The 25,686-nt window shown below is 33.6% G+C and overlaps 2 protein-coding genes across 3 annotated transcripts; both read left to right on the top strand.

The window, feature by feature from the left end:
- Positions 1-2,082: 2,082 nt before the first annotated feature.
- LOC133703454 (glycolate oxidase-like) lies at positions 2,083-6,947 on the top strand. 2 transcript variants are annotated; one of them, XM_062127980.1, is made up of 12 exons: positions 2,083-2,243; positions 2,961-3,135; positions 3,290-3,414; positions 3,549-3,595; positions 4,139-4,216; positions 4,336-4,460; positions 4,566-4,632; positions 4,754-4,816; positions 5,655-5,724; positions 5,824-5,924; positions 6,002-6,106; positions 6,524-6,947. In XM_062127980.1, the coding sequence occupies exons 2-12, from the start codon at positions 2,999-3,001 to the stop codon at positions 6,713-6,715; spliced, it is 1,110 nt and encodes a 369-aa protein (XP_061983964.1). In that variant the 5' UTR covers positions 2,083-2,243; positions 2,961-2,998; the 3' UTR covers positions 6,716-6,947. The 2 variants fall into 2 exon arrangements, with proteins under 2 accessions (XP_061983964.1, XP_061983965.1); XM_062127981.1 differs by having other exon boundaries at positions 2,091-2,243; positions 2,940-3,135.
- Positions 6,948-10,734: 3,787 nt separating this feature from the next.
- On the top strand, positions 10,735-16,865 carry LOC133702725 (bystin-like). Its single transcript, XM_062127060.1, has 12 exons — positions 10,735-10,960; positions 11,040-11,249; positions 11,405-11,531; positions 11,688-11,739; positions 11,868-12,195; positions 12,708-12,787; positions 13,509-13,556; positions 14,097-14,243; positions 15,352-15,424; positions 15,541-15,613; positions 16,369-16,461; positions 16,620-16,865. The coding sequence occupies exons 1-11, from the start codon at positions 10,841-10,843 to the stop codon at positions 16,446-16,448; spliced, it is 1,338 nt and encodes a 445-aa protein (XP_061983044.1). The 5' UTR covers positions 10,735-10,840; the 3' UTR covers positions 16,449-16,461; positions 16,620-16,865.
- Positions 16,866-25,686: the final 8,821 nt, after the last annotated feature.

Genomic DNA, 25,686 nt, shown 5'->3' with positions numbered 1-25,686 from the left:
AAACTATTTGTTATAGTGTATGTGGATAATATCATTGTCACAGGAACTAATAATTCATAAATTAAAGACTTCATCAAACAGTTACAAGTTACATTTCAAGTCAGACATCTTGAAAATCTTTCATATTTCCTTGGCATTCAAGTACTTGCAATAAAGAGGGACTTCATCTTAGACAATCCACGTATATTTCAGAATTACTAGACAAGACACAAATGATTGGAGCTCGACCTTTGGCTACACCAACAGTTTCAGGACCCAAACTTTTAGCTCACGAAGGACAATTGTTAAATGATCCAACTGAATATTGACAGGTTGTTGGTGCCCTTCAGTATTGCACTTTAACAAGACTTGACATTAGCTATGCAGTCAATCAATTATACCAATTCATACATGCTCCTTAAGAACTACACTGGAAATCTACCAAAAAGGTTCTTTGTTACTTTAAAGAAATAATTGATTATGATATTCACTACACTCAATCCAATGCTACATTAGATGCTTTTTGTGATGCAAATTGGGCTAGGAATCCTAAAGACAGAAAATCTACAGGTGGTTAAATTGTATTCTTAGGCTGAAATACCATATCATAAAGTGCAAAGAAACAAAACATTGTGTCTATATCCAGTACTTAGGCTAAATATTGATATATAGCTCTTGCAATTGCTGAACTATTTGCAAGATCTTGGAATTATTTCATTGTCATAACCTTCTACACTGTGGTGTGATAACATGAGAGCAATATTTTTTGCCTCTAATCTCATTTTTCATGTCAGAATCAAACACATAGAGATGGATAATCACTTTATACATGAAAAAGTTCTTCATAAAAATATCATGATACAACATATTTCAACACCTGACTAGATAGCAAATGTCTTCACCAAATACCATACTACAACCAACCAGGTTTACTTTTCTAAGGTCTAAACTAATGGTGATTCCTATCCATATCAATTTGCAGGGGGGCGTTAAGCATGGAAAGATCACAGACATTCAAAAAGAAAATTACACTTACAAAGTTTGAATCTAAATTGCTTTTTTCTGAGATTAAAGTTTCAATTAAATATTCAATTGCTTCTTATGTGATTAAAGTTTCAGTTAGCTCTTGTAACTGCTATATTGATGGACACCAGTTGTTGCTACATTATTACATTGATGAACCTGCACTGATCATATCAATATTTTAAACTTGAATTCAAATTTTATATATATATATATATATATATAGAAGTTCAAGAAAATAAAAGACAAAAACTCTATTTCATTGTAGATCATTTTTTCTACTATGACTACGTAACCATATGATACTATAATAAATTAATAATTTATTCAAAATTTCAAGTCATGAAATAATTTATTATATATAAATAACTGAACAAACAAATATACATAGCTAATTTAAAATTCTGTATTCTTTACTTTAACTTTTCAGAATATAATATTTTAACAATGATTTAAAAAGAAAATTAATGAAGTCGTGTGATAAAAGATAAAGGGGTATTTATAATAATAATAGAGATTATTTTTAAAGATATTTTTATTTTAAAATATATAAAAATTATATCTTTTTAATTTTTAAAATTTATTTTTGATATCAATAAAATAATTTTAAAAAATTAATTTTTTTTTAAAAAAAACAATAAAAACCCTCTATCCACCTTGTCCTTACGTCACCGTGGTCAAGGATAAACTGATGGGCATGGGAACTCTGGTTCGGGCGGGCACAGGAAAAGCCGCCAATTGCGACCCGTACGCCATCGGTATGACTGTATAAGAAGAACGGAGAGCCACCCTGTATGTGGTTTCACTCTCCAATCCCTCTTATTCATCGTTTTTGGATTGTCCACAATATTTCTTTAAGAAAAAAAAAATTATGCGGATGGAAAAGATAATGAAGGAGGAAAAGCTGTGAAACACACGAATGCTATGTGGATGAGAAGCATCCAATCCACAGTGATAGGATTTGATCTTAAATTCTCACCTCCAAATGCTCATCCACTCCCGTCACCATGCATATTTCCCCCTCTTCTTTTCTCTTCTCTTCTCCTATATCCCTATCCACTGTACATAAATTTGGTCTGATATCAGCCCCACCACTTTTGTCTCCATGCAAATGCCTTCATATAATTAACCTCCTCTTTGCGTTCTCTTTCTTTCTCCAACTCCAATCTCTCAGGACTCCTCTCCACTCCTCTCCTTGCATGCACTACGACTCTAGTGCACACTCCTGCTTCCCATCAGAGGTCTGTTTTTCTCGCTTTCACTTCTCTTAACTTGCTTATTATGTTACAGTACTTTTTAAGTTTCCACATTTCTTTCCTGTGGGTCTTTTTATCTTTTACCCTGTTTCATTTTGAGCTCCTGTTTACCAGCATAGCTATGATTTTTCATTTCCTATTCTGTTAAGCTAATTAATCAATATTTAGCTGTTTAATTTTAGAGATTTTTGTTTGTCTTTGAGTGTTTTAAAACTTTAAGCTGAGCAAATTGAGCTGCAATTTCTTCTTTCACTGCATACTTAGTTTAAGTGGTAAAGTTTCTTGGTTTAGGCTTTAGACCTTTTTTATATTTACTTTGAGGACAAAAGATAAAAGATATGCCTGTTCTTTTCTCTTTATCTATATTTTATATACCTATCGTATGTGGAGTTCCACTTATAGGTTGATACACTTCGGTTCCTTGTACCTGGACAGAGCAAGTCTTTTTTTCAAGTCCATACTTTGTTAAAAAAAATTCACTTTTTGTTTCTTTCTGTGTTTTTGTTCTTTCTGTATCCGTGATTTTAGATGCTCTGGGGAAGATTCTTTCAGCATGACTAGAGTAATAATAATAGTACATACTAGTTGAGAGTTGAGACCCCATCTCGTGTGTTAATTTGTGCTTTTTTCCCCGTCGCTGAACTTTGATATGACCTCTTGTGTTTATTGATCGGTGATCAGTGTGTTGGTTCTTAAATACAGATTGTGTAAGAGGGGGGATTTAACCGTTGATTTTAAAGATGGAGATAACCAATGTCATGGAGTACGAGGCCATCGCCAAGCAAAAGTTACCAAAGATGGTCTTTGACTACTATGCTTCTGGGGCAGAGGACCAGTGGACTCTAGCGGAAAACAGAAATGCATTCTCAAGAATTCTGTGAGCCTTTGTCTGTTTATCTTTGTAGTTTATAGACACAACGCTGGATGTGGAACTTGATTGTCGTTGGAATCCTTTTTGCTTCGTAGTTGAGGTAATTTTTATGCATTGATATGTTCAGTAATGTGTTTCCTTTGGTTTGAATGATACATAGGTTTCGACCCCGTATTCTTATTGATGTGAGCAAAATAGACATGGCCACCACTGTTTTGGGCTTCAAAATATCAATGCCTATTATGATTGCTCCAACTGCCATGCAGAAAATGGCTCATCCTGAAGGTATGCAGCAGTGTGCTTCAGTTTTGGTCTGTCAGTGGTAACGGGTCTCTTCTGCTAATGGTTTAATCTGGCCCTTGAATCTGTTGAAAGAAGGGCGTGGTCCGTAGTTTGATAAAATCATTTTCTTAATGCAGGGGAGTATGCTACAGCAAGAGCTGCATCAGCTGCTGGGACAATCATGGTTTGTTTTTTCACCACCTTCTGTGTACTGCAATCATTCAAAGCCTGAATTTCTACTTTGATAGGCACTGCTTATGTTTCTCTTTTGAGGATAGAGAGCATCAATTCAACAAGTTGACACCAAAATAGGGAGCTAACATCATGTTCCACTTTGTTCATGTTTTATCACATTCTTCCCTGATAATTTTGCTGATTGCGAGTAATTGAAGACTGTTCCAACGCTCATTTTTTGCTTACAATTATGGGATATGCGATTGTTTGAGCTGTGAAATGCAAATTGTTTTATGTGAAACCCTTTAACTGAAGTGTATACCCTCAAACATTGAAATGGTGCTATGATGACATTTTTCAAAGAGTGTTTCAGAAATCTCTTCTGGTTGTTCTATACCTTCGAGCTTTTTCATTTTTCTTCAAAAAAAAATTTCTGAGGAAAGTTTTAGACAAATTTTGAGCATTGACATGCTTCTCATACATGTCCTTGCTTCTTCGACTTCAATCATAGATGTCTGCTGTGCTTAATTTTTAAATGTTCTGATTATTTCAGACATTATCCTCATGGGCTACTTCCAGTGTCGAAGAGGTCGCTTCCACTGGACCTGGCATCCGCTTTTTCCAGCTCTATGTAAGCTTGAAATATATGTTCGATGCCCTTCTATTTGTTGGATCAACATGTCTTGGTTTTCAGGTGTGCTTGCAGACAACAGTTTGCTTCACGAATGCTTTTGCTGTTCGTTCTCGTAGGTATACAAGGACAGGAATGTTGTTGCTCAGCTTGTCAGAAGAGCTGAGAGGGCTGGTTTCAAGGCTATTGCTCTTACAGTTGATACCCCAAGGTTGGGCCGCAGGGAGTCTGACATCAAGAACAGGTGCAGATTTCAAATTAACACTGACCTTAACAAACCATTAGTGCAAAGGAGTGATATATCCTGATTCTGACTAAATATAGTTTCTGCTGATTTGTTCTCTTAAAGATTTTCTTTGCCACCATTTTTGACATTGAAGAACTTTGAAGGTTTGGACCTTGGCAAGATGGACAAGGTGAGTTCCAATATATTTCTTATGCTGAATAATTACATGATTCTCAAAAGAATAACTGTATACTGAATAACTGATCTCTCTCTTTTATACAACTCATGGTTGGCTTTGTTGGGCTGTACAGGCCGATGACTCTGGACTTGCTTCATATGTTGGTGGTCAAATTGATCGTACTCTGAGCTGGAAGGTATGCTAGATTTGTTATGGTTAATACTTCATAGGAGGCACGTATTACGCCTCGATACAATTTTTTTCCAATGAAAAATAAAAGTTAAGGAAAAGTGGGTTATTAACTAATTTGATTGTGTTTAATAAATTTAATTAATTTAAATAATATGAAAAAAAAGAATGACAATAAATAAATAGAAAATAAATCACAACATAAAAAAGCTAAAAAAACTTAATTAATTTGAGCTCATTTGGGTTAACATGTCAAATATATAATTTAGTTATGATACTAAAGCAACCTTGTTAAAAAAAAAACTATGAAATTCAATCATCAAATAATTCAATTTTAAATGAAAAAATTATATTTTTTTAATATCAAGCTATTAATTTTTTTTTTTGAAAGGCAAAACAGTAATTACACTGTTATGGTAAATAGTAAATTATGTCAATTAACCATGGGTTTTAAGTTGTTTATTTTTTAAAAAATTGTAATTTGTAATATAAGCCACCAATTTAATCTGGACAAAGCATTTATATATTTTTTTTCTTTTATGTTTTTATTGAATTAGAAACGTAATTAATTTGGTAAAAGAGGTTGTACATTTAAGACATGAAGATGTTAGCATTTTAAATAAAATTTCTTTTCGAGTTCTTTTCATTGATAGTTAAGAAATATTACAAAAGCTTGTTAAGGATTATTAGGCAATCCAAATTACTTCACCAAGGAATCTAGACTTTTTTCAAAATCTGTGAGTTGTAGCCTATGATATATAGCATGATTATGTACCAATTCTTTGTATAGATGAGTTGCTCCACTGATATATTTATATTTATATGTTTGTTTGGAATATTTATAGGATGTGGAGTGGCTTCAGACAATCACCAGACTGCCAATTCTGGTGAAGGGTGTGCTCACTGCCGAGGATGGTAAGAACAATACAAATAGTAGCAATATCGACAGTCATTTTATAGTTTTTACAGATGCTTGAACATTTTCTTTTCTTTTCTTTTTGCATGGTTTTGCAGCAAGGCTTTCAGTTCAAGCTGGAGCAGCAGGAATTATAGTGTCGAATCACGGCGCTCGCCAACTTGATTACGTGCCTTCCACTATTATGGCGCTGGAAGAGGTACTTCAACATGTTCATAAAAAATGATCACATTCTAGAAGAGGGATTATATTTCATTTCTGCATGAATGATGTCAGGTTGTCAAGGCTGCACAAGGACGAGTTCCGGTGTTCTTGGACGGTGGTGTAAGGCGTGGAACCGATGTCTTCAAGGCGTTGGCACTTGGAGCCTCCGGCATCTTTGTAAGTATCACACATTGACTTAACCACAGCTTTCGTATGGCAATCATAAGAGAAGGGCTGCATAATTATGATCCACATATATATGCTAGGAGTTAATATTGACCACAATGCACGGCTATTGTTAATTAAGGCACCTAGATCCATGGTCTAATTCACAACCTTCCCAAGGTGATAGCTAGCCTGACTGGTAATTAACCTGCAGATAGGCTCTCTCTATTATGCATCACGCTGTCCTTTTGGCTCCATCTCCCTGCAGACAAATAGGGGCTCAGTATCAATTTGTAGATTCAACTCATTTTTCTAAGTCACTGGACTTTAGACAGCATTCATTTAACAAGACGCACCTTTTCCATTTTTAACATCTATTGAAGAAACTGAGAATTGAGGATTATTTGGTGGTGGTCTTGATGATGACAGATTGGCCGACCAGTGGTCTTTTCACTTGCTTCTGAAGGAGAAGCTGGTGTGAGAAAAGTGCTTCAAATGCTGCGAGAGGAGTTTGAACTTACTATGGCATTAAGTGGCTGCCGTTCCCTCAAGGAAATCACTCGTGACCACATTGTAGCCGATTGGGACCATCCTCGTGCTCTCCTAGCTCCAAAGTTATAGAAACAATCCCTGGGTGTCCAGCAGCCCCATGCGCAATAATTTACTCTGGGCACTTGAGAGCATGCCTTGTTATGTAAAACTGTCGTTTCACTATTGATGGGTCTGCAAATCTTTTGGAAATTTTAAGCTTTTTTTTATGGATGATGGATGGTTACAATCTTATGGCTACTGCTTCCTTCGCTGTATATTCTTTGTTTAAACAAAATTATCATATACTATAGTTTTCTCCTTATAGTGTTGATATTGGATGCATGATCTGTAAGTTGATAGGCTCCAATCGTTTGGATGCCAAGCTGCCAATGTTGTTGTGCTGAAAAGCTGTATACCTCCTGCTTTCTCTGAAGCAACCTGAGGGAAAGCTAACTCTGCTCTTTAACATGCTTTTATCTTGCAAGACTTGGGCAACTTCGATGAGTAAGCATGCATTGAAACAAGCACGGGACTGTCCCGTTTAGAGGTTCACTTAATTCTACGAAGCTGCTCGAAGAGTTGAGTTTCACAGGTATTGAAATCCTGCCTCAATCCATAAGGGTTCAATTTGTTTAGTAAGTTAGAGGAAGCAGACAACTTGCAGTTCGTTTTTCTTCACGTCTTATTTTGATTTTCTCCATCTGTTCCTTTTTTTTTTTTTTTTTTTTTTTTTTTTTTTTGATTATCGTGGGTGTCCGGGCCAGCTTGCGCGCACCTCGACTAATCCCACGGGCCCTGAAGTTAACGACCATGTAAGCCTCCAGTGGCCATCATATGAGCAGTCATAGGGTTTGAACCTGAGACCTAAGAGGGAGCAAACCCCTTAGTCTCAAGCTCTTACCACTAAGCCACCACCTAGATGGTTTCTCCATCTGTTCCTAATTAGTCGCATGATTGTCTTACTGTTCAAACGCAGCAGACACATTGTGCACCATGATTTTTTTTTCCCTTCAATATCATGTATTAATTTTAAATTGAATTTCATTGTTTTGATTATCTAAATATAAAAATCTCGTGACATAGTAAAGTGGGGGTATAAAAATCTGCTTTTCTGATTGCTCTTTTCTGTCCCTTACCTCTCCTTAGTCTTCACATCATGAGAGGAAATGCAACATATTTACGCTAAAAAAAATAGTGTTTTGAATCATGAGCATGTACAAAAATATTAGTCGGTGGAAATGCAGGAGAAAAACACAATCCAATATGAATTAATGTATTTTTTTTTCTTCCTTTTAATTTTTTTTGTTCTCTTGACTTTTTTTTAAAAACTGATCCCTTGACATTAAGTTAATTCAGGGTCGAGCTTGATACTTTGTTTTAGTTAGCTTGCTGTAAGGTTTTCACAGTGTAAGAAGTAAGTTTGGACAATGAGTTAATATTCAATCTGGCTAAGTAAGATTTAATTTTATTAATTTAAAACAACTAAAACTTTAGGGATTGAATTCAAAACGAAAATGAATACTCAGCCTCTTTCTTCCCCACTATGAATGGAGAGCATTTTTTTATTTTAGTCCCTAAAGTTCTGTTTTTTAGTCCCTGTTTCTTGGTTTAAAACTTCATTTGTTTACATTTTGGCCCTTGGGTTTGAGAGAAGAGAGTGAGGATCGTTAGGGAATAAAAGAAGAAAGAGGAAGTAGGTTAGTTATCCATAATCTAATCATCAAAAAAGCTTTTCTTGGTGTCAATAGATTTCATATAGCAAGAGGAGTTTCAATATAGTGTTTTTACCCTTCAAATTGGTGGAGAAAGTTGCATGGGTCTTCAAATTTTTTTTTAGTGTGTTGAATTTTTGTTTTGGGGGAAATTGAAGATTGATATAAGGTTATTAACGGGTTTATTGAGATCTCTTATATGCTTTCTAAAATTTTTAAAGTAAGAAAAGGGTTGAAAATGAACTTTAAATTAAATGGGTCAGAGCCTGGCATTTCACCCACCTCACAGAACAACCATAAGATATTGTGATCTTTAAGGTGTTTTCTAGATGTTTTAAAATCAACTGAAACTTTAGGGATTAAATTTGAAAAATAAATGAATACTCAACCTCTTTTTCCCTATTATGCATGGAGTACATTTTTTATATTAGCCTTTAAAGTTTTATTTTTATTTTTAGTCCTTGTTGCTTGAGGTTTTATATTTTGATTCAAAACTTTACTTGTTTACATTTCAGCCTCATGATTTGAGAGAAGGGGGTGAGAGATCATTGGAAAATGAGAGAGAAGCGAGAAATGGGTTGGTTGACCATCATTCGGCCATCCAAAAAGCTTTCCCTAATGTCAATGGATTCCATATAGTAAAAAGAGTTCCAATATAGTGTTTTTAACCCTTTAGCTTGGCAAAGAAGGTTTGTTGGGGCTCCAAAACTCTTTTCAAATCTCATTCCATCTTGCATAAGGATTTATAATCAATATAATTTAAAAACATATGAAAAAATTTTCCTAATTCACACAAGATAATGAATCCTCTTTTAATTAAATACTTTCATATAGTCATGTTAAACCCAACATAAGCTTGAGTTGTTATCCGTGATTAATTTAAGATAACATGTAACATGATTAAAACATAACATTTTCTATATAAAATAACTTCGTGATCTCAAGTTTAAGGATCACTAACACAATCATTACGTGAGCATTTCAGTAGACACATATGATCTCTTTATAAGAATTTTCATGCAGGTTAGTGTACATGTCATCTACAAGCACCTGCATATTAGATTTAAGTATTCATCATACTTTAGCGTATGAGAACAACTACTTTCTTATATATATGTATCAATTTCAGTTACTCTAATTAATATTCAATATTAATAGAGTATTGATTATGAACATTTAGGAATGATACTTTGATACAATATGAATCTTATAACTATAATAACTTTATAATTTCATTTGCAAAAATATTTTGTCGCAAGGGCTTTATCTTTACTCTAGATTTATTATTAAAATATTTAATAAATATTAAAGATAAATAAACTTTTATTAATAATCAAATATGTTTACATGGACAAAATTATTATCACGCATAACCAATCAATTAGCTACAAAACATATATATTAAGACATACATAAATCTACTTTGACTAATGATGATGATGGTTTTAGTAGAAAGAGTAAATAACACTGGTAAAAGTCCTATTGAAACAAAAATAAAATAAAATATAGGCTTGCATACCATTCATATTAGAATAAATGGAGTTTTTCAACAAAAAAAAAACAAAAAAACTTTCTAATGGAGAAAGACCTCCTAGAAATAAAAGACATAGAGTAAAAAAAATAGCTTATGTATTGATTAAAGAGAACTTACACACACACACATAAAAGTGAGCTAAAAGCGGAACTTCAAAGTTTATTTTATAAATTATACATTTTGTTTAACTTTACACTTATATTCCTTTATTTTTCTTTCACCATATTTAGAAAAACGTTAACAACTAAAAGGTTACAGAAAAAAAAAAAGATAACTCTTTAGGATTTGTGGGATTAATCGAGGTATATACAAGTTTGTTCAAATAACCATGTTAATAATAATAATTAAAAAAAAAAAGATAACTAGGTCCAAAAAAGTTATTTAACTACTGTAGGCATTCTTCTTTTAAAAATGCGATAGAGAGATGCTCAGGAGCTTTGAAAGCCAAATCTCTCCAATTACTTACATTTATACTTTCTTTTCATAAACCCTAATCTTATTCTATTCTATACCCATAAGTGGACACATAAGGTATTAAAAAAACAAACTTAATTTCAAAGTTTATTATTATCCTATTTCAAAAAAGAAAAAAAACGCAACCAAACAATTTAGTTTTCAATTTTACTATGGTAACCAAGCAAGTTTCATTTTTTATATTTATTTTCCTAAAAAATAGAATATGAAAACAAAAACAGAAAATAAAAACCAACAACGATACAGAAGGATTCCTTGATTTTCATTAGTTAGTTAGCAGTGAAGGGTAAAATTGGAACTTTCCAAGACATAAGGGCAACATTGAAAATTCTTAAAATATAGGGCTAGAAGTAGAGAATATGGATAAATTTATAAGCGTAAAGACATAGCTTAACCTAAAACCTCATAGCACAAGGGTTTAACTTCGCATCACCAAGCAGAAATCTCTCTGAGAAGAAGTTTTATCTGCAGAACGACCCACTCTATCTTCCATCAATGGCGAAGAAAAGAGAGAGGCACCAAAACCCAGAGCCTTTCCTCAAGGAGGATACAGACTCTATTGCTTCCACAAAGACACGAACCAAAGCATCAAAACACCACCAGAAACAACAAAAAGTAATCTGCACTTTGTTTTTGATGCCCTTACCCCCCCCCCTTTTATGTCTCTGATTTTTTTAATGATTTTCTGTTCTAGATGATATCGTCGGGGATGAGCTCGAAAATCTTGAAAGTGGCGTTGATTCAACAGAAGGAGATTCAAGCTGAGGAGGCGGGAGAGAAGAACCCTAATTTTAATGCTTTGGAGGAAGAATTACCTGAGCGTGAGGAAGAGCAATATGCTGAGGATGAAATTGACGATTTTAGTGGTTTTTCCGAGACTCAAAGCCAGTTTAATGATTATCCTGTCAGCATTTCCTTTTGCTTTCATAAATTCTTTTTTTATTTCGTCTATTTTGCTTATTGTTTTCTGTAATTTTGTTGAATATTTGTTCTCCTTCATTTGATTTTTTTGGAGCTTTAGTTTGTTTGTAAAAGAAGTTAAATTGGGTGGTTCGACAGGAGGAGATTGATGAGAACGATGAGAAATTGCTGGAGGCATTCTTGTCGAAGGATGCTGGTCCACAACAAACACTTACCGACCTTATCATTGACAAAATAAAAAAGAGGGATGCTCATGTTTCTTCAGGTTCATATTATTACATGATTCTCCTTTTTTTTTTAGATCAGTTTTTTGTTTATTTTATGAACCCTTCATTTAGATTTTTAACTGGTGTTTACTCTAGTATACATGCTTGAATCTGTATAGTTAACTGTTAAACTGAATATCTTTGTTTGATTGCAGAGACACAGCCTATGCCTAAGCTGGACCAGTCTCTCATAGATTTGTACAAGGGGTAAATTAGCTATCCTCTTCTTGACAATTTTTTTTCCATTTTCTCTTATTAGAACCTTTCTTCAAAACAGATTTGTGAACGAAATAATTTTGAATGTAATGAAATCACTTTGGTATGATTATGTGTAGAGTTGGCGAGTATCTTAGTAAATACACAGCTGGAAAGATACCTAAAGCTTTTAAACACATCCCTTCAATGCAACTTTGGGAGGATGTCTTGTACCTGACCGAACCTCAGAAATGGTCACCAGCTGCAATGTATCAAGCCACAAGAATCTTCTCTTCGAATTTGGGTGCTAAGAAGGCCGAGCGCTTCTATAGGCTTGTCTTACTTCCTAGAGTGAGAGATGATATTAGGATGAATAAGAGGTTGCATTTCAGTCTGTATCAAGCTTTAAAAAAGTCTCTATATAAACCTGCTGCATTCAACAAGGGAATATTGCTTCCATTGTGTAAGGTATTTATTAGCACTGAAATCTTCTACATGTTTTTTTTTTTTTTAATCAGTGATGGTTTAGTCTCTGAATGCTTTCACTTCTCTTAAGCATGATAAATTGTTGATGTTGCTCTTCTGAGATTGATCAGATGCATTAATTCACTGCTATCTTCTGTCTCTCCTACACTTCTCTGTTTGTTTAAATCCAAACAGCTATTTTATAATTTATGTGTTACAATGCAGGATAGGGTGGCTGGACCGATTAGGGTTTAGACAAATTAAAATTTTACAGTTTTATTTGGTGGAGGGTTGAAAATATAGTTTGTATTCCAATTAGTGATTGCAAAAGAAAAGAGGCCAACAAAAGAAAACTTAACCCCAAACAAATACCTCACAGGATAGACAAAACTAAACTCTCTGTCAAGAAGCTCACTGGCCTTCAATTCATATGATGCCTGGTTTTGATAATTTTTTGTTTAGTGAACCAATGATTATGCTTTAATTTAAACTCCTTTTCCTTTCTTGATATGCAGTCAGGGACCTGCAATCTTAGGGAAGCTGTTATTGTTGGAAGTATTATTCAGAAGGTCTCCATTCCTGTGCTTCATTCATGGTATGATTACTTTTGCAGATGACAACCATGTACACTCAGTGCAGGTCTTAATTGGTAATCAAAAGTATCCGTATATTTAGTTATAAAATCATCTTGTTAACTGTTAGGGAGACACAATAACCCAGCTGAATAATCCTCCTGATGACCCTTCAAACCCAGTGGATCTAACACTACTTTCCATATCCCAAAGTTCTTGAATCACTTGCATATTTTGACCCACTGTAAATCAACATGATTCCTTTACCTGTTCACATCTTTTCATTGTATAGTTGGAATTTCTTGTTGAGAAAGATAAGAATTTCATGATTTACATATGGATTTTATGAAGTTAATGGATTTTATGAAGTTACACCAATGCTTTTAAACATTTCAAACCGTTCTTTATTTTTTTTCTCCTGTTTTGAGACATGCAAGTGGTAATTTCAACATTCAGCACACGAGGATAAGATGCTTGTGTAGCAGCCGGAACTTTGCAGTTTTTATTCTGCCAAGTTTCATGATTTACATATCATTTTACAACGTTACACCAGTGCTTTTAAACATCTCAAACCACTCTGCTTTAATTTTTCGCCCTCTTTTGAAGACATCCAAGTGATATTTTCAACGTTCAGCACACATGGATAAGATGCTTCTGTAGCAGCTGAAACTTTGAACCTTTTGTTTTCCTAAGTTTCAAATACTTGGGAAAGAGTCTAACTCTTTTTTTTAAATGGGATTGTAGTGTTACACTGTTGAAACTTGCAGAAATGGATTATTGCGGCACAACAAGGTATGTAAATGTTTAACATGTATTAAAAATAAAGATAAAAAAGGAGTGTGTAACAGTTAGCAGATTTACTTGCTCATCCATGCTATGTATGCATTTGGTTTGCCTCTGCACTCGAACAGTCTGCGGTCTTACCTTACAAGAGAATGCATGCCTAACATGGATTCAGGAAAACAAGTCATGACTAACGTAGTAAAATCCTAGCAATATGTACTGTGGGTTTCTTGATGTGATGCTACTCCAAAGAATTGTTGATGGTCGCAAATAAACTTCTTTAGAAAATGCTGAGAAGAAAACTTGTAAGAGAAGATGAGAAATGAAATGATTGGCAATATCAAGTATAGTACTCTTTTGAGTAATGAAACAATTGTTGATGCATGAACCTTTGTAGTTGTGGTTCCATGGTTTAATTCAACAAAGGATAAGCCAATAACTAATTCAAGAGTGAACCTGTTTAAAAATTCCTTTCCATTTTGGATCTCATGCTTTTTTAGTTGCTAAATGATCTGAATATGACTTGTTACATTGGTAAACTATTTGCAGTTATTTTATCAAGCTTCTATTGGACAAGAAATATGCCTTGCCATATCGTGTAGTTGATGCAGTTGTGGGTCATTTTATGAGATTTCTCGAGGATACAAGAATAATGCCTGTAATTTGGCATCAATCACTTCTTTCATTTGTGCAAAGGTTGATAATTTTTCCTTGTTCCCTTCTCTTGCCTCTTTGCTTTTTAGTTGTGTGAAATCTATCTAGAGTGTATAATCTATAAATGCTTAATTTTTGAATGCGAGTTAAAGGGTGGTTCTTTTTAGATTTAGCCACATCTATTCTCTCTCTTGCATTGTTTCAGATGTACTCTTTTATGTTATATGTACAGGCAGTTCCCTTTTGCTTTGTTTTATTATGTGTACATGTAACCTGAGGTACCAAGAAAGGGGTTGCAGTAGCTAATTGGAGATGGTTCTGTTTTACTGTGTTTTCATGTGTTTCACAGATTTCCTTCTCTATCTGATACTTCATGAGAGATAATTAATGTAGCAAAGTAATTAATGTGGATCTGTTTTGCCAAATCAATCAAATGCAGGTCGAGAAGGGAAATAACAAATAATTAGTATTTTCAAATTATTTGTAGTTTATTGTGTACTTTTGGCATCTATAACAAGTTCTCCATTTTAAAATAATTGCAATATTTAGGATGTCATTGTTGTGAGGACATTTTATTAGTATTTTGCTCAAGAAGGGATTTTGTTTCCTTCTTAAGTCTAGGACTCTTGGTTTTTGTGTGCCTATATAAGCACTCATATCATTTGTAATCGAAAGGCCATTTTGATGAATGAAATCCATTATTATTGCTATCTCGCAATATCTGGTGTTATACGCAGTGGATCAAGGTCTTGATAATTGATTTCATTGATTAAAATGGCCATTCAATTACATAGCATGTGCTTATATAGGCACATGAGAACTCTTGAAGTTACCTAAACTAACGAAGGAAACAAAATCCACCTAAAGCATTCTCAGCAATAATGAGATTTTGGTTATTTGCACCTATTGCAATCAGAGAACTTCTTAGTAATGGTAAAACTATACAATCAACAAAATCATTAATAACCTGAAAATAACCCCCCTTGAAAATCACACAATTTCTCCTTTGAGCAGCACGGTATGACATGGGATGTTTCTTCCTAAAATCTCTCTTGCATCGTTAGTTTTTGTGCTATTAAAATTAAGTAGCTGCATCAAAACAATTCACACTTGCCTTTCACTCATACAATTGCTGTTGAAATCCTCACAGGTACAAGAATGAACTGCAGAAGGAAGATAAAGATAACCTTAGAAGACTAGTTCTAAGGCAAAAGCATAAACTAGTGAGACCATCTATCTGATAGTTCTCTTTTAGGCTTACACATGCATAATATTCAAAATGGGTCAATTTTGTTTATTTCACAGAAATGTTTAATCTCTGTGCTCATTTTGATTTCAGGTATCTCCAGAAATAATCAGAGAGCTAGACAATAGCTGCAATCGCGGAGAGAAGGATGATCCCATGTCATTAAATATCCTTTGCTTGCAAAATTTGGAGCTTTATACCTCTTTATTGGTCATTTGCCTGTTTTGTTTATATATCTTTTGTTATGTTATGTTATGCTTGTATGAGGTAGCATTTTTTTTATGGATTTTTCTGCATATTAACTTGTAGGTGTTGGTTTATCAGCAATTCATGAAATGCTATCTTCTTAGAAGTCATAGGGATGACAATGAGACGGATTAGTGGAGTCTTAAGGCCTCTAATTTTGATTCTACTCTTAAGGTTTGCCATGGTCATTATATGCCCTAGGTGAATAGTAAAGAGATTGGGTAGACTGAATTTAATTTATTGATTAGAAACTAGGAAGTGTATTTTCACATGTCCTGTGACATGCCTGTTAGAAATTATTTGGGTAAAAAACAATTGCATGCCTGCCTGTCTCTTACAAATCATTTTTCCTTTCTATTCTTGGATATTGATGGTTTTAACCCTTGTGTTACATGCTTGTAATACAATGATTTTACATGCATTTGGTTAAGTCGGTCATGTTTGTATTATTTTCCTTATTCAAGGTTTATGAGATTTTCAATCACGAATCCTCTATATGAAGGTGCTGATTTGCTTTTTATAAGTCAATGATTTTATAATGGTGCAATTTGTTTTTTCTTTTTTTTAAAAAAAACTACAATAATAGTTGCTGCTAAGTGACATTTTACATGTTCTCTCCCCTGGTCCTGCAATTAATACTCGGATGAATTCTTGATTCCTTGACTTCCCTATCACTATCTCCCGTTTCGGTGATAAATAAAACAATTGAGGAAGACAGGTTTGATATTCCAGAAGTACCTATGGAGGAGGACTGAATGCTTAGCCTTGGTATGACAATCATCCTCTGTTCATTTTGATGTTAGCTAAAAATATTCTTGTATGGATGTAATCATTCAAACAACTTCAGAGTTAATCCTGGCTTACCTATGGCGCTGAAAGTCATTCAGCTTCTTTTTTAGCTAATTGATGTCATGTTCCCATTGCAGGTTCCCAATGATTTTATAATGAAGCGATATGCATGGATGCTTGCATGCCTTTTGGGTGAATTCATATATTTTTTTTAAAAAAAATGCAATTAATTAGATATTAAGAGCCCAGAAGAATTTCAGATATAGCAAAATAGTTTTGGATCTTTCACTCCTGTATCATCCTTTTTTTATTAACCAGATCCCTATGTAATGTTTATTTACGTTCTGATTTTGTAGGAAGTTTTTGTTTTGGTTTGTTTTGCATCATGCGTTTCTGCATTTAACTTCTAGATTGCTACATTATAGATTAAGTTGGCCTCACAAAATACTTTTTCCCAATTGTCAGCATGATGACGAGCCATGGATTCATGGTTAATCGTTCTTGTTTCCCTTTCTGCTAAAATATTCTCTTCAATGCATGGTGCAAGTTATTAATGCCCCAGAAATTCTACGATCACATTCACCGTTGTACACTTCCAGAGGCTTGTTTTCTTCCATGTTTTGAATGGGTTCTAAGATGATGTCATCCCATGGGCGGCGGCGATGACCGCCATGGATGGTCCCTTGCTTATTTATCCTGCAAGCGCCTGAACTGGACTGACTGTGTTCAAGATTAATTTCAAGTTATCTTCCTCTTTTCCAATTATCAACAACTTACTTTTCATGGCATGCCTCCTCAAAATTCTCTCTGGCTGCAAATTGACCAAAACCTCACGTGCATGGATTGCATATCTACCACTTCGTCCTGTTGGCGTAAGCGGCCATTACCAGCAAGACGTGGTCGATTCCCCCTTTCTCTCATCCTTTGGCATTAAACCGATCTGGTCTTAGTCTAACTTAACATTGTATGGCTGGCATTAGATGCCTGCCGACGCCATGTATGTCACGAATTGGTAGATGTCCTAGTCGACGGCAACGAGTGTTGGGTTGTCATATTCTTCCATATTCAGCAGAAAGCATGTTTGATTTTCTATCCTCACCACCTTCTTTACTAAATCATTGTTTGGTATTGGATTGTACTAAAGGTTAAGCCCGTGTGACACCTTATTCTTACTATTTAGTCATTTCTGGTTTCTTTTTTTTTTTTAAGAAAATTTATTTTTTTAATTTTTTTAATCATTTTGATGGGTGGATATAAAAATAAATTTTAAAAATTAAAAAATATTATTTTAATATATTTTTAAATAAAAAATAATTTAAAAACTAATCATTATAACAATATAAAACACATTCTATTTGTTTTTTATATTCGGATCGCCACGTCAAAGCTCTATGATTAAAGTTTAGCATCATCATATAACACGAACCCAAATTAAAATATAATATTCACACACAGACGTGTGTGTGTGTGTGAATGCAACAAAAAATAATGCAATGGGACCTCTATCTCTGCCTGCTATTTTAATTTCAATGGCTACGCAAGTCAAAGAGAGATGATGATGGATATATACGATGATGATATTTTATGATTTTTATATGTTGGATTCTTATGTGGTTGCATTCGTGTGGATGAGGCACGTCACAAAAAAAGTATATTTGAGTACGTGGTTCTAATTGTTTTTTATAATATTTTTTATTTAAAAATATATTAAAATAATATTTTTTATTTTTAAAAAATTATTTTTGATATTGGTATAATATCAAAAAAAAATTAAATGTTTTTAAAAATATTTTTAAAATGTAAAAATATATAATAAAGTCACCGAAAAGTATGGAGGTGGCTGAATAGATGTATGACAGGTAGTCGTTTTCGTAGAAAATAAAAATAAAAACAGAATACTTCTTTTACAATTATGGAAAAATATTCAGTCCCCACTAATGCAAACCGACCAGCCGTTAGGCTCTTGACACGTAGGTTGCAGTCGTCTTTTCTCCTATTGTGGGAAAATTTGGAGCTTTCAGAATTTTCTGAGAAAAGCGGCTTTTGATTGGATCAGTCCAGCTCCAATCGAAATGCAGCATCTATTCCTTTCAGAGTGTTTTTTGAAGAGTAGCTAGCTAGGAGCCTGTATAGAAAAGTTGCAGGTGACGTTGTGGTCCATCGTAGAATCAGAAATTGTGGGTGTAAGCAGTGGAGTATCTGTATTTAATTCTTGTCAGCATTCTTGGAAAGCTGTTTTCCATTCCCTCTTTACCTACTCAATACGTTTTGTTCCTTCCATGGCCATGCTGGACCATTTCTTGTTCAGTTGTTATCAGCCTTGACGGTAAACAAGTCAATTCCTGATTGTCTGCTGTTTCCAAGATAACATCACTGAGGTACCATGGCGGATCAAGGGCTGTCTGCAGCTACAGTTTGAAGCAGAAGTTGTGTATCTTGGCTTGCTTGTGCTTGAAGGATCAAGCAAATTTTTAGTCCCATGTTAATTTTAATCAAATCCAGCCACCTTTGACTGCTGAAACCCAGCACGATTTTTCAGTCTGGTGTATAAAAGAATCGATGCATGTTGTGCAATTCCTTCACAAAGCTCATCCGCCATTTCAATATTTATTAATGATTAATTTCTCCTGAGACTATTACACATATTGTGCTTGCACACACACAATTATCATTTACACATTGTTTATTAATATTCCAATTCTCAATTAGCTGATTTTTCTTTGACGTATATGGCTGCAATATATCCTTCAAATGGACAAAGCTTAATTTGTCGATTTTTAAAGTTGACAAACAATTTTTTATTTCACTTTCTTCTTTTCTGCTCCTGAATTTATAGAAAAAAGGCTAGGAAAGTTCTAGACCTTGACTTAAGCAGCCAATCCCGTATGATAAGTAGTAGTCTTGGACCTATTTTCTCCTCAAGGTTTTTCCTCGCACTTGTAAACTTACCATCAACCCCTTTCACAAACAGGCTCGAAGAACTCGTGTGGAAAATATGAAGCTTCTGTGGAAACTTCAATTTGTCCAACAAAATCACTCATCTCTACGGCGGCTGGAATTCTTGGGAGATTCTAGACCTTAAAATGTACACTTGGATTTATAATTATATTTGAGGTCATAAAATGTTACAAGTTTGACACAGATTGCTTACATATGGCCGTAGTGATGCATTTCTGGTTAATTTGTGGTTGAAGCATGATTCAATGCTTCCTGGCTTATATATGTGTGTGTGTGTGTGTGTGTGTGTGTGAAGTATCAACCTGCTGCTGGTGCATGCTTAAGCTTCCCGCCAACACAAGTTCTATACAGTAAAGCCACGATGGTGAAATCCTGCATGGGCAGCTGACAAGCCAGCAATTAATTTATCATGCATCTTGACGTTTCACGCTATATATAGCTGCAAAAAATAATTTAACAATTTCCAAGTACAGACTCAGTAGTCGTCATGCTGATGAGATCTGTATTTATTGTCTCAAACCTTTTGATGGTTCCAGTGATCTTCAAGGTATATATGCATGGAAAATCTATAATAATCTTTCTGTACTCAGGAGTGTCTGTGGCCTAACACAACGGCACTGCATAGCGGACCTCAACTAAAATTGAATGTTTTTGAATATATAGTATGCCACCGTTTTTGGAGTATCACTGACTTGCAAATTAATTTAATTTGACTACAGAAATAGTAGTTCCAACGTTCCTTTTTTTTTTCTTTTTTAACCATAGAAATTGGACCATCCAAAAAAAAAAAAAAACCCCATATTCTAATATTTTAATGTGAAGTCTTCAAATACAAAGAGGGAAATAATCTATCAATGATAAAAAAATATTTCATGGATGATTATGTTAAAAAATTGCCGATGACACAAAAAACTAAAATCCCTTCTGTTTATAATTCTTTTTATAGAAATTCAAGCAGTTTTTAGTGGTGATCGACGCGTGCCTCGACCGACAAATGAGTCATGAATCTCTGGTGTTTTGACGCGCATCATAAGACACCGGCCATTGCGACAATGAATATTACCCACAACTAGAGATCGGAACGTGTACAGTGACTATATATGACCATATGCAATGTCTTCCAGCTCCTCTAAATTACTCTTTTCGGGTTCCTTGTGCTAAATTGACTTTCCATTTTCATGCTTCTAATAATCCTCGCGCGTGCAGTGAGGTAAAGAAATTAAGAGCAATCAGTCCTGTGTTGGAAAACTTTGTAATAATTCTGAATGGAAGTTTTGGAGCTTTTGAACATTATAGTCAAGAATCTGTCTTCTTTTATCATTACCAATGGCAGTATATATAGTGCAGTGGTTTCCCTTGTTCACATTGTAGTCAAGCTAAAGCTGCAAGGCGGGGGCCATGTTCACATGGCGATGCTGTAAACTTGGTCTCGGAATCAAAATGCCGAAAAAAACCAGAACCACTAGATGTTACTAACACGATAAAATTATTGGTTTGGAAGTTCTCAGGTCAAAGAGGTCGGTGCTTTAAGCTTTGTTTTTTCTTTAAGCATGGAATTCATTGAAAGCGCCTAATGAGAAAATAGAACTCACAAGGAGAAGAAAAAAACTAATAAAAAGACAGAAAATAAAACATGTGAATAATAATACAAAAGAAACAAACGGATAGAGAAGAATCAAACAAATTAAAGCTTACCCTCCATAATTTCTCTGTCAATTTCCCTGTAACTTTGGGAATTCAGTCATACATTTTGATATTTAGAATATTAGACTAGTATATCCCCACGTTTTTGCTGCTGCTTGGACCCATTTAATTTTTTAAAAAAATAAAAAAATATCTAAGACGGCTATAAACTTTTCAGTAGTGTTAATAAATTCCATGTAATAATTCAAACTTAAAAAATTTTAAGTTAATGTTTTAATTAATATTTAGTTAATATGTCAAACCCTCTACCCGGTTTATAAATTCTACCAAGTCGAATTAATTTTTATTATTTTATTATATGATAAAATATAAAAATTGATTCACCATCGACCAAATACTAAAGGCTAACATTAAATATAAACTCATATTAAATGATGAAATTGAAAAAAAAAACATAAAATCTTAAAATAGAGCAAGAAAATCTCAACTCGACTCTTTGATTAATATTTAATCAATCTACCAAACTCATAACCTCGGTTATGGACTGTACTAGGTTGAATTAATTATTTAATTTTATTATATGCTAAAAAATATAAAAATTAATTTATCATTAATCCAATACTAAAGGATAAAACTGGATATCTATCCATTCTATAACACATTATTAGGAAGACCGTGGATCCATACAGCCAGAGTAGTAGCCTTCTCATTACACCAATGTCTGAAATATACCATGAAAAGGATGCTGATAAATGTCAAGGATGAGAAGACAGTTTTCATGATCAAGAATGTGGTTGTACCATTCATCGAGGCAGAAGATTGTAGAGACAATAACATTTATTCTTTTACAATTGTTAATGCTAAATGGGTTTATAAGGGTGCAATGTTGAGAAAGCTGAAAGTTTTTGAAACTGTAAAGATGGTTATCAATTGCTTTTTAAAGCATGGGGTTTCTTTATGATAAAATCCTGAAATTAGGATGCCAAAACGAGTCAATTTGATGAAATTAAATGTGCGGACCAGAGATTTGTTCTTGAGTATAAGCCTAAGAAAGATGATTATAAACGGGTCGTTAGTCACAAAATAGAAGCTAGAATAGAGAAGATTGAAGGACGAAAGCTAGAAGAGGAAGGGCTTGCCATCTCGCCACTCCGAACAATCTTTCCAAGGTTTGTAGAGGTGATCAAATCTGGCATGACAGACCTCCAAATTAATGCTTTGAAATGTCAATATAAAGAACAGATTGAGGAAGTGAAGGTTAAAGCAAAAGATGAGATGCTGTGGTAATTGTCTGTGCACATTGTCGACGATGTCCTTACAAAAGCCTTTGTGAAAAAGCTGGCTAAGAGAGGCATACTAGAATTGGAAGATGGAGCTTGCTCCTGTTGTGTTCAGAAAGTAATTGATTTTGTTTGACCATATATGCTGAAATGTTTTGTCTTGTTTTGACGTTTTACCTCTATCTAGATGTCCTGTTGTGCTTTGTTGTTTCTACTTGTTTTTAGTCTTGATCGTAATTTGGCTTATAATGCCACAAGATCATCTTCGTCAAATGAGTCTTTTTATTTTAATGGGATCATGTATTTTCTTGTGTCCAAAATATATCTTTGTTTTCTTTTATTCTCCATACAAATAACATGCTTATATGAGCACACCTTACACTTTCAAGAACCTTGAAAGCTTCATCAATTCATGAACCTACTGCATTATATAAGAATAATTAACTAAATTTTGATAATACAATTGAATTGGGTGATGAAGACTGGGAAGAAAAGGAAATAAAAAAGTTTACTAGGTTGGTGGAGAATTCTGAGAAAACCTGGAAACCCGCTAGTGAAGAGCTAAAAGTTATAAATTTTAGTACTGAATAAGAAAATAAAAAATTAAAGATTAGTACCCTTATTACAACCAAGAAAATAGATAGTAAATCTCTCTGTTACATGAATATCCGAATGTCTTTGCCTAGACTTATACAAATATGTCTGGTTTAGACATCGACATAATGGTACAGAAGATTCCCTTGGTGGAAAGAAGTAACAGAAGACCAGACAAATGCGTCCAAATATGTTGCTTAAGGTGAAGGTGAAAATATAGAAACAGTGGGATGCAAGATTCCTGAATGTGGTTCATTATCCTTAATGGGTGGCTAATATAGTTGTAATTCCCAAGGAGGATGGTAGGATCAGGGCATGTATGGATTACAGAGACTTGAATAAGGTAAGCCCGAAAGATGACTTTCCTCTACACCATATAGACGTCTTAGTTAACAATGTTGCGAAGAGTGTTATATACTCATTCATAGACGGGTTCTCAGGATATAATTAGATTATAATGATAGAGGAAGACAAGGAGAAAACTACCTTTGTCACACATTGAGGAACATTTTGCTATAAAGTAATACCATTCAAATTAAGGAATGTCGATGCCACATATTAAAGAGTAATGGTCACTTTGTTTTGCGACATAAAAACCATGGTACAATGACATCAAGAGGCTTATCCAGCACAATGAATATCCTCCAAGAAAAATGAAAAGACTTTGAGGAGAATGACCATGGATTATTACTTGGATGAAGATCTACTATATAAGAGGTCATTTGACTGGACTTTACTCAAATGTCTGAATGAAAAAAAAAAAGGTTGTGCAATCATTACAAGAAATTTACCAGAGAATCTATGTCATTCTTGCTAATAAGCATATAATGACAAGGCAAATGTAGAGATTTGGGTACTTTTGGTTGACCATGGAAAAGGACTATGTAAACTATGTCAGAAAATACCACAAGTGTTAGATACATGGTGACACGAAAAATGCACCTCTGATATTGTTGTTCAATATGACCTCACCTTAGCCCTTCAACATGTACGGATTAGATGTCATAGGATCGATCAATCCAAAGGCTAGCAATGGGTACAGGTTCATCTTAGTAGCCATCAATTACTTCACTAAATGGGTAAAGACTAGCTTTTATATGCATGCGACATATTTTTGTGGTCAAGAGGCTCATTAAAAAAGATCTTATTTGTCGCTACAACGTGCATCAAGAATGATAAATGATAACGCATAAAATTTCAATTGGAAATTAATAGTTGAGCTCTACACTAAGTGGAAGATTAAACATCTTAATTCTTCTCCTTACAAACCTAAAATGAATGGCGCAATCGAGGTAGCCAATAAAAATCTTAAGAAGATCATCCAGAAGATGATGGTCACTTATAAAGATTAACATTAGATGCTTTCATACACACTTCACACGTATTGCACCGCATTAAAAAATTCTACAAGTGCAACCCCTTACTACTCTCTTGTATACGAGTTAGAAGAAGTGATTCCTTTAAAAGTGAAGACTCCATCATTAAGGGTTCCAATAGCTGTAGAGCTAGAAGAATCAAAATGGGCAAAGCTAAAATTTGAGTGTGTTAGTAACAATTATATCTATTAACATCAAGCACCAAATTTAACACTAATTACATATAATCAATAGTTTTTTAATAGTACATAGTTTAAATTAATGATCATATAAAATCTTAGAAGTTTTTTATAATCATATACTCTTACTAGATCAAGCATATAAATATATGAATTATTAATTATTGAAAAACTAATGAAATAAACAAAACAAATTAGATAAAAATTATATAAACATATATGACACACAAAACAATTTAATTTGTGATGTTGATGGAATGCAAACCTTTTCCTCTTGCATGAAGTGAATTAATATCTTATTTTTCTTTTTAACAATCAAGGATCTTAAAAAATTATTTATTGTTACATATTTCCAAGTTTCCACTACAATTGTTATTATAAAGTTTTTAAAATTGTTGTTATTTTCTTTTTATGGTAAGAACCTGTTTTTTATAGATTTTTATTTGGTTTTGAATGTCAATTGTACTTAGGTTGTTCATTGTGTTATTAGGTGAAGTTTATATTTATGTTTGAGCATGGATTCAAGTTAATTAGAAAATTAAAGTTGAAAATAATTTAATCAATTCTACACATCCAGATAATTTGGTTTAATTATAGGTTCACAAAATGTCAAATCTAGTCTTTAGATTCAATATCAATTTCAAAAGTTGATGCTTTAACTTACCATAACATGACCGGTTTTACAAAGATACAAAAATGTTGGCAAACATATAGTCTGATAAAAAATAGTCATTATGTAGATTCGATCATTGAATCATGCTCAAATCAGGTATAAAGATTCTATATGCTAGTTTTATAAGGGTCAATAGTTGTTATCATCTGAGGTTGGGAAGTTCCTTAAATAAGTCCTTAAAGTTGATATTTTTGTTGTTTAAATTATTTTCCTAGTTAATTTCATATTTTTATGATTTTTATACTTAGTTTTGGAATCTTTTGGTTATGTTAATTCTTTACATTTATATAAACAATTGATATGTTATACATTTACCTAAACTTAACAAGATAATTAAACATAGAAAGTAAACAAACATAAGATATTTTTGCGTACTCCTTTCCTTTCTCTAATATTTTTGCGAACACCTTAATTCTTTTTGGTAATACTCTAATTATATATAAAAATATTTCTAGGTGTTTGGGCTACCTAAATGGCTAGAATTTTTCCAGTCATTTAGG

This window comes from Populus nigra, chromosome 9 (assembly GCF_951802175.1).
Source record: "Populus nigra chromosome 9, ddPopNigr1.1, whole genome shotgun sequence".
In the NCBI taxonomy this organism is placed as follows: Eukaryota; Viridiplantae; Streptophyta; class Magnoliopsida; order Malpighiales; family Salicaceae; genus Populus; species Populus nigra.
The sequence above is the reverse complement of the archived record's forward strand: the minus strand, read 5'-3'. Positions and strand labels throughout refer to the sequence as shown.